This window comes from Echiichthys vipera, assembly GCF_963691815.1.
Source record: "Echiichthys vipera genome assembly, chromosome: 12".
Taxonomy (NCBI): domain Eukaryota; kingdom Metazoa; phylum Chordata; class Actinopteri; order Perciformes; family Trachinidae; genus Echiichthys; species Echiichthys vipera.
The window spans coordinates 2,012,991-2,024,304 of record NC_139837.1 but is presented as its reverse complement, the minus strand read 5'-3'; the positions used below and the strand labels follow the sequence as shown (position 1 = coordinate 2,024,304).

Genomic DNA, 11,314 nt, shown 5'->3' with positions numbered 1-11,314 from the left:
AATGATCATAGTGTGTGAACGATGCTGCTTCTTTTGGGAGTGAAAGGTTTGTTTCAAAGCATAGAAGCAACATCGTTCACTCATTGTTCACTCGTTCACTCAGTTTGTTTCCAGGTGCTCTTGGAGCAGCAGAGAGTTGCACAGCTTCTTCCCGACTTCCTCGACATCGTTGTCAAAAGTGACGCTGCTTTAAAAGTTCAGGTAAAAGTAGAAAAGGTTCACTCCTAAAGTCAGCTCCCGTTCAAGTGTGCGATACTGGAGGGAGACGCCATTGCGCAGTGATGGAGGTGGAGAAACCACACGGATTCAACTACATTGGGATTCATGATTCTTTACAATCTTTATTAAAGGAAATTCATTCATTCATTGATGTAATTCAGCAATGGCAGCGCGGCATGATGGGACAAACACAAACCACCGTCGATACAGATGCAAAATACAGTTCAGGGTTAAAAGTTCAACGTTGGCTATTTATTCCTATCATTATCCACATGCTAACTGTTTAAATGTCGGTGTTAGCTTGCTAACTAGTGTTTAGCCACATACATAACTACATACATGTTCAGGTGTTACAGCTGACTTACTCTTTTAATCAATAATCAATCATAATATCTCTGTTTTTTCTCATTAGTGGAGCTGCTCCAGATGCTTTCCGTGAACAGTAGCTAACAGACACTAACAGTGATTAGCTCGGGGCAGCACGGTGAAGGCATTCAAAGGTCTTTTTTAACCACTAATGCTGCTGAAAATAACAGCAAACCTCTGCAGCAGCATGAGAAGAGTCCCTACACACACAACAAAGCAGCAACAGCGTAGTTAGTGAACCCAGAGTTTATTAAAAGAGTGTTTTAAAGACTTACCTACTGGCCCCTGCACCAGCTCCTCTCATAGTAAAGTCCATTACAGTGGAAGGAGCCCATTGGTGCTTTGTTGTGTGTGTAGGGACTCTTCTCATGCTGCTGCAGAGGTTTGCTGTTATTTTCAGCAGCATTAGTGGTTAAAAAAAGACCTTTGAATGCCTTCACCGTGCTGCCCCGAGCTAATTACTGTTAGCCACATCCGGCTGTTAGCGACTCTCCCGGATTTCTCCGTTAACAGTTGTTAAATAAAAACATCACTGAGACTAAAGAGGAAGAGTCGATCAGAGCTTTGCGGCGTTGGAGCCGAGTGTGACCTCCAGTAGTTTGGTGATGATGTCAGAGTGTGTGGGGTGAAAGGTCAAACCGTCCACCTCCATGGCCAGGTGACCCGTTTTCCCGCTTCTTATCCCAAAACGCACCAGGGTGGAAAGGATCGACTCCTCCTGAAGAACAAAGAGAGAGAGAGAGAGAGAGAGACAGGGGATAAATGAGTGCTGGAAAATGCACTGTAGGCATTTTTTGTTACTTTTCAAGCGGCTCCTCCAACTGCGCTCACACAGCTCCAGGTCGTCCGGGGGATTTCTACGACAGTTTTACCCACGTTTTTTATTGTTTCACCGTCCCAAAGTGTGTGTATCGTGACTCTCTCTCTCTCTCCCTCTCTCCTAGCAGCTTCAGAGGAAGTGAACCCGGTCCGGTCAAGTCGACGGGTCGGGAGCTTCTCTCTGATTGGCTGAAAGAACATCTCAAACCCAGCTCTTACAAATTGAAACTCTACACAATTTATTTTATTACAGTTGTAGTTCTCTTTTTTAAGTGAAGATCTGTTTTTCATTGATTTTCCACTTTGAATTGCAGTGTTTTTAATTCAAACATCTTGGTTTTTGAGATGTAATGAGCTAATTTACGGCTTTTCACTCATCTTCTCTGTTTTTTCATACACAATGAGCTTTCTTTAATACGGATTACAGATTTGAACCGGGTTACATGTACACCAGGCACAGGGCTAATGAACGCCAGAAACCCAAACGCATGAGGTTAAATGGGTTCAAACGCTGTTAGGAGTGACGACAGGTCTGTTGCACTCACACTGGTCAAACGAACTAGACTTTAGCTGTGAAACGGGCTTGGGCACGGTACGGATGGACCGTAGGTGTGCGCCCTAGGAAGTTAAGGGCGCACTCACACTGTGCCTCCGTCCCGTGCCCCGTGCTTTAGGGTCCTTGTCCCCCCCTCCAGGCCCGTTTGTACTCCCACTACCTGGGCCTCGGAGAATGCTTCTTGCTGCCTATACGTCATCACGCCGTAACACGTCACACGCATTGATGACGTCATGGCGATGCGTGGCTTTGTTTCCAGATCTTTCCGTAGACCTCGGAGTTTTTGTGCGTCTTGTCGACTGTTTTTGAATCTTTTCATCGACCAAATCTGCAGTAAACACTCCACCTCCGCATCACACCAACGTGAACCTTTCACCGCCATTGTTTGAAATGTCCGCGCATGGTCCCTCCTTCTTTTTTCTACGTCCCAACAGGCGCACAGGAAATGACCTCAGAACCGCCGTAGGCCTCGTGCTCGTACACGTGCGCACGCTCGTGCTCGTACACGTGCAAACGTGCTTTACTAAAGCCCACCTCTCCCAAACGGGCCGTGGACGGCAAGCGTGCCGCTCCTAGACGTGGTACGGTTGCACTCACACTGGTCAAAGGAACCAGACTTTACCCGTGAAACGTGTTTGGGCACGGGACGGAGGCACAGTGGGAGGGCGCCCTAGGAAGTTAAGTTGACTTCATATCTACTTCTTAAGTTTACGTTAAATCTAGTTGTATGTAGCCAGTATAATAAACGTGATCTGTGAAAGTGTCACCTTGTCCACAGACGGCAGGTTAGCAGTCCAGTCCTGGAGCTGTTCTCGGGGGACTGCGTGATCCAAACCGAGGCCTTTCTTTCTGTAGCGCTGGTGCGAGGGGCAGGTGTGCAGCAGGTAGAGCCCACAGGCCACAGCGTATCCGCCCCAGTTAGACACGCCTGCAGGAGGGGAGGAGGGCGGGAGAAGGCAGATCAACCAACGTGACGTTTTATCTCATCATATACATTTCATCTCAATTTTGACTTTTTGTGTCATAATTCTGACTTTTCGTCTCTTAATTCTGACTTTTTCACCCATAATTCTGACTTTTCCTCTCATAATTCTGACTTTTCCTCTCATAATTCTGACTTTTCCTCTCATAATTCTGACTTTTCCTCTCATAATTCTGACTTTTTCACCCATAATTCTGACTTTTCCTCTCATAATTCTGACTTTTCCTCTCCTAATTCTGACTTTTTCACCCATAATTCTGACTTTTCCTCTCCTAATTCTGACTTTTTCACCCATAATTCTGACTTTTCCACTCATAATTCCGACCTTTCCTCTCATAATTCAGACTTTTCCTCATAATTCTGACTTTCCTCTCATAATTCCGACCTTTCCTCTCATAATTCTGACTTTTCCTCTCCTAATTCTGACTTTTTCACCCATAATTCTGACTTTCCTCTCATAATTCTGACTTTTTCACCCATAATTCTGACTTTTCCTCTCCTAATTCTGACTTTTTCACCCATAATTCTGACTTTTCCTCTCATAATTCTGACTTTTTCACCCATAATTCTGACTTTTCCTCTCATAATTCTGACTTTTTCACCCATAATTCTGACTTTTCCTCTCCTAATTCTGACTTTTTCACCCATAATTCCGACCTTTCCTCTCATAATTCAGACTTTTCCTCATAATTCTGACTTTCCTCTCATAATTCCGACCTTTCCTCTCATAATTCTGACTTTTCCTCTCATAATTCTGACTTTTCCACTCTTAATTCTGACTTTTCCCTCATAATTCTGACTTTTCCTCTCATAATTCTGACTTTTTCTCTCTTAATTATGTCTTTTCCTCTCATAATTCTGACTTTTCCGCTCATAATTCTGACTTTTCCTCTCATAATTCTGACTTTCACTCATAATTCTGACTTTTCCACTCATAATTCTGACTTTTCCTCTTATAATTCTGACTTTTCCACTCATAATTCTGACTTTCCTCTCATAATTCTGACTTTTCCACTCATAATTCTGACTTTTCCTCATAATTCTGACTTTTCCTCTCATAATTCTGACTTTTCCTCTCATAATTCTGACTTTTCGCTCATAATTCTGACTTTTCTCTCTTAATTCTGACTTTTCCTCTCATAATTCTGACTTTTCCACTCATAATTCTGACTTTTCCTCTCATAATTCTAACGTTTCTTCTCAATTATGACTTTTCCTCTCATAATTCTGACTTCTCCTCTCATAATTCTGACTTTTCTCTCTTAATTCTGACTTCTCCTCATAATTCTGACTTTTCCTCTCATAATTCAGACTTTTTCTCTCATAATTCAGACTTTTCCTCTCATAATTCTGACTTTTCCCTCATAATTCTGACTTTTCTCTCATAATTCTGACGTCTCCTCTCATAATTCTGACTTTCCTCTCATAATTCTGACTTTCCCTCTCATAATTCTGACTTTTCCTCTCATAATTCTGACTTTTCCTCTCATAATTCTGACTTTCACTCATAATTCTGACTTTTCCACTCATAATTCTGACTTTTCCTCTCATAATTCTGACTTTTCTCTCTTAATTCTGACTTTTCCTCTCATAATTCTGACTTTTCCTCTCCTAATTCCGACTTTCACTCATAATTCTGACTTTTCTTCTCTTAATTCTGACTTTTCCTCTCAATTATGACTTTTCCTCTCATAATTCTGACTTCTCCTTATAATTCTGACTTTCCCTCTCATAATTCTGACTTTTCCACTCATAATTCTGACTTTTCCTCTCATAATTCTGACTTTCACTCATAATTCTGACTTCCACTCATAATTCTGACTTTTCCACTCATAATTCTGACTTTTCCTCTAATAATTCTGACTTTTCCACTCATAATTCTGACTTTTCCTCTAATAATTCTGACTTTTCCACTCATAATTCTGACTTTCACTCATAATTCTGACTTTTCCACTCATAATTCTGACTTTTCCTCATAATTCTGACTTTTCCTCTCATAATTCTGACTTTTCACTCATAATTCTGACTTTTCCTCTCATAATTCTGACTTTTCCTCTAATAATTCTGACTTTTCCACTCATAATTCTGACTTTTCCTCTAATAATTCTGACTTTTCCACTCATAATTCTGACTTTCCTCTCATAATTCTGACTTTTTCACTCATAATTCTGACTTTTCCTCTCAAAATTCTGACTTTTTGTGTCATAATTCTGACTTTTTCACTCATAATTCTGACTTTTCCTCTCATAATTCTGACTTTTCCTCTCATAATTCTTACTTTGTCTTAATTTTGATGTTTTTTTGTCATAATTCTGACTTTGCTGACTTCTCACGAAGTATGTAAATGTGTGTAAACTCAATAAAAATCTATATGATAAACATAAACACATATATTCATTCCTTCCTGACCAGGATAACTCTGAGATGATGCACCTGTTTCAATGACGCTCAGTTAAGGACTCGAACAGTTGGAAACCAGCGCGCCTCGTGTGTCTGCTCATGATGCAGGAATGCGTCACTGACGGACGGGTCGTGTGTCCTGATCATTTCCTCTTTTTGGTTTCACTCGTCCGTGTGAACTGATACTCTAAAAGATTAGCATGTACTGATAACGCCTACGCCACTGTGGATCTTTCTCAACACTGTGTCCGCACTGTCTTCGAGAGTCAGTCATCCTCCATTCAAGAGATCGGCGGTTCGATCCGAAGCTCGGAGGATCGATTTGGGTGTGTGTGAATGTGGTGTGAATGGTTAATAAAATAAAAAATTACTATCACATGATTTTGACTTTTTATCTCATTTCATTTTTTAAATTCTACATTCTGACTTTCCTCTCATAATTCTGACTTTTCACTCATAATTCTGACTTTTCCACTCATAATTCTGACTTTTACTCTCATAATTCTGACTTTCCGTCCCATAATTCTGACTTCTCCTCTCATAATTCTGACTTTTCCACTCATAATTCTGACTTCTCCTCTCATAATTCCAACTTTTCTTCTCATAATTCTGACTTTCCGTCCCATAATTCTGACTTTTCCACTCATAATTCTGACTTCTCCTCTCATAATTCCGACTTTTCTTCTCATAATTCTGACTTTCCGTCCGATAATTCTGACTTTTCTCTCATAATTCTGACTTTTTCACTCATAATTCTGACTTCTCCTTATAATTCTGACTTTTCCTCTCATAATTCTGACTTTTCCTCTCATAATTCAGACTTTTCCTCTCATAATTCAGACTTTCACTCATAATTCTGACTTTTCCACTCATAATTCTGACTTTTCCTCTCATAATTCTGACTTTTTCTCTCATAATTCTGACTTTTCCCTCATAATTTTGACTTTTCCGCTCATAATTCTGACTTTTCCTCTCATAATTTTGACTTTTCCTCTCCTAATTCTGACTTTCACTCACAATTCCGACTTTTCCACTCATAATTCTGACTTTTCCACTCATAATTCTGACTTTTCCACTCATAATTCTGACTTTTCCACTCATAATTCTGACTTTCCTCTCATAATTCTGACTTTTCCACTCATAATTCTGACTTTTCCACTCATAGTTCTGACTTTCCTCTCACAATTCTGACTTTTCCACTCATAATTCTGACTTTTCCTCTAATAATTCTGACTTTTCCCCTCATAATTCTGACTTTTCCACTCATAATTCTGACTTTCCTCTCATAATTCTGACTTTTCCACTCATAATTCTGACTTTTCCTCCATAATTCTGACTTTCCTCTCATAATTCTGACTTTTTCACTCATAATTCTGACTTTTCCTCTCAAAATTCTGACTTTTTTTGTCATAATTCTGACTTTTTCTCTAATAATTCTGACTTTTCCACTCATAATTCTGACTTTTCCTCTCATAATTCTGACTTTTTCACTCATAATTCTGACTTTTCCTCTCATAATTCTGACTTTTTCACTCATAATTCTGACTTTTTCACTCATAATTCTGACTTTTCCTCTAATAATTCTGACTTTTCCACTCATAATTCTGACTTTTCCTCTCATAATTCTGACTTTTTCACTCATAATTCTGACTTTTCCTCTCATAATTCGGACTTTTCCTCTCATAATTCTGACTTTTCCACTCATAATTCTGACTTTTCCTCTCATAATTCTGACTTTTTCACTCATAATTCTGACTTTTTCACTCATAATTCTGACTTTTCCTCTCAAAATTCTTACTTTATCTTAATTTTGACGTTTTTTTGTCATAATTCTGACTTTTTCTCTAATAATTCTGACTTTTCCACTCATAATTCTGACTTTCCTCTCATAATTCTGACTTTTCCACTCATAATTCTGACTTTTCCTCTCATAATTCTGACTTTTTCACTCATAATTCTGACTTTTCCTCTCATAATTCTGACTTTTTCACTCATAATTCTGACATTTCCTTTCATAATTCTGACTTTGTCTTAATTTTGACGTTTTGTGTCATAATTCTGACTTTGCTGACTTCTCACGAAGTATTTAAATATGTGTAAACTCAATAAAAATCTAAGTGATAAACATAAATATATACGTATTCATTCCTTCCTGACCAGGATAACTCCAAGATGATGCACCTGTTTCAATGACGCTCCGCTCAGTTAAGGACTCGAACAGTTGGAAACCAGCTCGCCTCGTGTGTCTGCTCATGATGCAGGAATGCGTCACTGACGGACGGGTCGTGTGTCCTGATCATTTCCTCTTTTTGGTTTCACTCGTCCGTGTGAACTGATATTCTAAAAGATTAGCATGTACTGATAACGCTTACACCACTGTGGATCTTTCTCAACACTGTGTCCGCACTGTCTTCGAGAGTCAGTCATCCTCCATTCAAGAGATCGGCGGTTCGATCCCAAGCTCCGAGGTTCGATTTGGGGGTGTGTGAATGTGGTGTGAATGGTTAATAAAATAAAAAATTACTATCAGATGATTTTGACTTTTTATCTCATTATTTCATTTTTTAAATTCTACATTCTGACTTTCCTCTCATATTTCTGACTTTTCCTCTCTTAATTCTGACTTTTCTTCTCATAATTCTGACTTTTCCTCTCATAATTCTGACTTTTCCTCTCATAATTCTGACTTTTCCTCTCATAATTCTGACTTTTCCACTCATAATTCTGACTTTCCTCTCATAATTCTGACTTTTCCACTCATAATTTTTACTTTTCTCTCATAATTCTGACTTTTCCTCTCATAATTCTGACTTTTCCACTAATAATTCTGACTTTCCTCTCATAATTCTGACTTTTCCACTCATAATTTTTACTTTTCTCTCATAATTCTGACTTTTCCACTCATAATTTTTACTTTTCATCTCATATTTCTGACTTTTCCTCTCATAATTCTGACTTTTCCACTCATAATTCTGACTTTCCTCTCATAATTCTGACTTTTCCACTCATAATTTTTACTTTTCTCTAATAATTCTGACTTTTCCTCTCATAATTCTGACTTTTCCACTCATAATTTTTACTTTTCATCTCATATTTCTGACTTTTCATCTCATAATTCTGACTTTTCCACTCATAATTTTTACTTTTCTCTCATAATTCTGACTTTTCCTCTCATAATTCTGACTTTTCATCTCATATTTCTGGCTTTTCATCTCATAATTCTGACTTTTCTCTCATAATTCTGACTTTTCCTCTCATAATTTTAACTTTTCTCTCATAATTCTGACTTTTCCTCTCATAATTCTGACTTTTCGTCTCATAATTCTGACTTTTGTTCATAATTGTGATTCTTCCTCTCATAATTCTGACTTTTCCTCATAATTCTGATTCTTCCTCTCATAATTCTGACTTTTCCACTCATAATTCTGACTTTTCTTCTCATAATTCTGACTTTTCCTCTCATAATTTTGACTTTTCTTCTCATAATTCTGACTTTTCCTCTCATAATTTTGACTTTTTCCTCCCTTAATTCTGACTTTTACTCTCATAATTCTGACTTTTCCTCTCATAATTTTGACTTTTCTTCTCATAATTCTGACTTTTCCACTCATAATTTTGACTTTTCCACTCATAATTCTGACTTTAATAAGTCTGACTTTAATAAGTCTGACTTTCATAATTCCGACTTTCATAATTCTGACTTTCATAATTCCGACTTTTCCTCTGATAATTCTGACTTTTCAACTCATAATTCTGACTTTTCCTCTGATAATTCTGACTTTTCCTCTCTTAATTCTGACTTTTCCTCTCTTAATTCTGATTTTTCCTCTCATAATTTTGACTTTCATAATTCTGACTTTCATAATTCTGACTTTTCCTCTCATAATTCTGACTTTTCCTCTCATAATTCTGACTTTTATCTCATAATTCTGACTTTTCCTCTCTTAATTCTGACTTTTCCTCTCTTAATTCTGACTTTTCCTCTCATAATTCTGACTTTCACAATTCTGACTTTTCCTCTCATAATTCTGAGTTTTCCACTCATAATTCTGACTTTTCCACTCATAATTTTGACTTTTCTTCTCATAATTCTGGCTTTTCCTCTCATAATTTTGACGTTTCCACTCATAATTTTGACTTTTCCTCCCTTAATTCTGACTTTTACTCTCATAATTCTGACTTTTCCTCTCATAATTTTGACTTTTCTTCTCATAATTCTGACTTTTCCTCTCAGATTTTGACTTTCCCTCTCATAATTCTGACTTTTCCTCTCTTAATTCTGAGTTTTCCTATCATAATTCTGACTTTTCCACTCATAATTTTGACTTTTCTTCTCATAATTCTGACTTTTCCTCTCATAATTTTGACGTTTCCACTCATAATTTTGACTTTTCCTCCCTTAATTCTGACTTTTACTCTCATAATTCTGACTTTTCCTCTCATAATTTTGACTTTTCTTCTCATAATTCTGACTTTTCCACTCAATTTTGACTTTTCCACTCATAATTCTGACTTTCATAAGTCTGACTTTCATAATTCTGACTTTCATAATTCCGACTTTCATAATTCTGACTTTCATAATTCTGACTTTCATAAGTCTGACTTTCATGATTCCGACTTTTCCTCTCATAATTCTGACTATTCAACTCATAATTCTGACTTTTCCTCTCATAATTCTGACTTTTCCTCTCATAATTTGGACCTTTCCTTCTCATAATTCTGACTTTTCCACTCATAATTCTGACTTTTCCTCTCATAATTTAGACCTTTTCCTCTCATAATTCTGACTTTTATCTCATAATTCTGACTTTTCCTCTCTTAATTCTGACTTTTCCTCTCATAATTCTGACTTTTCCTCTCTTAATTCTGACTTTTCCCTCATAATTCTGACTGCTCTCATAATTCTGACTTTTCCTCTCATAATTCTGAATTTCATAAGTCTGACTTTCATAATTCTGACTTTCATAATTCCGACTTTCATAAGTCTGACTTTCATAATTCTGACTTTCATAATTCCGACTTTCATGAGTCTGACTTTCATAATTCCGATTTTTCCTCTCATAATTCTGACTTTTCCTCTCATAATTCTGACTTTTCAACTCATAATTCTGACTTTTCCTCTCATAATTCTGACTTTTCCTCTCTTAATTCTGACTTTTCCTCTCAGATTTTGACTTTCCCTCTCATAATTCTGACTTTTCCTCTCATAATTCTGACTTTTCCACTCATAATTTTGACTTTTCTTCTCATAATTCTGACTTTTCCTCTCATAATTTTGACGTTTCCACTCATAATTTTGACTTTTCCTCCCTTAATTCTGACTTTTACTCTCATAATTCTGACTTTTCCTCTCATAATTTTGACTTTTCTTCTCATAATTCTGACTTTTCCACTCAATTTTGACTTTTCCACTCATAATTCTGACTTTCATAAGTCTGACTTTCATAATTCTGACTTTCATAATTCTGACTTTCATAAGTCTGACTTTCATAAGTCTGACTTTCATAAGTCTGACTTTCATGATTCCGACTTTTCCTCTCATAATTCTGACTATTCAACTCATAATTCTGACTTTTCCTCTCATAATTCTGACTTTTCCTCTCATAATTTGGACCTTTCCCTCTCATAATTCTGACTTTTCCACTCATAATTCTGACTTTTCCTCTCATAATTCTGACTTTTTCTCTCATAATTTAGACCTTTTCCTCTCATAATTCTGACTTTTATCTCATAATTCTGACTTTTCCTCTCTTAATTCTGACTTTTCCTCTCATAATTCTGACTTTTCCTCTCTTAATTCTGACTTTTCCCTCATAATTCTGACTTTTCCTCTCATAATTCTGAATTTCATAAGTCTGACTTTCATAATTCTGACTTTCATAATTCCGACTTTCATAAGTCTGACTTTCATAATTCTGACTTTCATAATTCCGACTTTCATAAGTCTGACTTTCATAATTCCGACTTTTCCT

At 37.0% G+C, this 11,314-nt stretch overlaps 1 protein-coding gene across 2 annotated transcripts in view; it reads right to left on the bottom strand.

The window, feature by feature from the left end:
- Window positions 1-383: 383 nt before the first annotated feature.
- Window positions 384-11,314, bottom strand: part of dglucy (D-glutamate cyclase) — a 29,431-nt gene continuing 18,500 nt past the window's right edge. For both annotated transcript variants that reach the window (XM_083924308.1, XM_083924309.1), the window contains exons 14-15: window positions 2,728-2,888; window positions 384-1,303 (exon numbers count right to left, since the gene is read on the bottom strand). In XM_083924308.1, coding sequence (XP_083780434.1) covers window positions 1,142-1,303; window positions 2,728-2,888 — 323 coding nt within the window. In that variant the 3' untranslated portion in view covers window positions 384-1,141. The remainder of the gene's footprint in view (window positions 1,304-2,727; window positions 2,889-11,314) is intronic.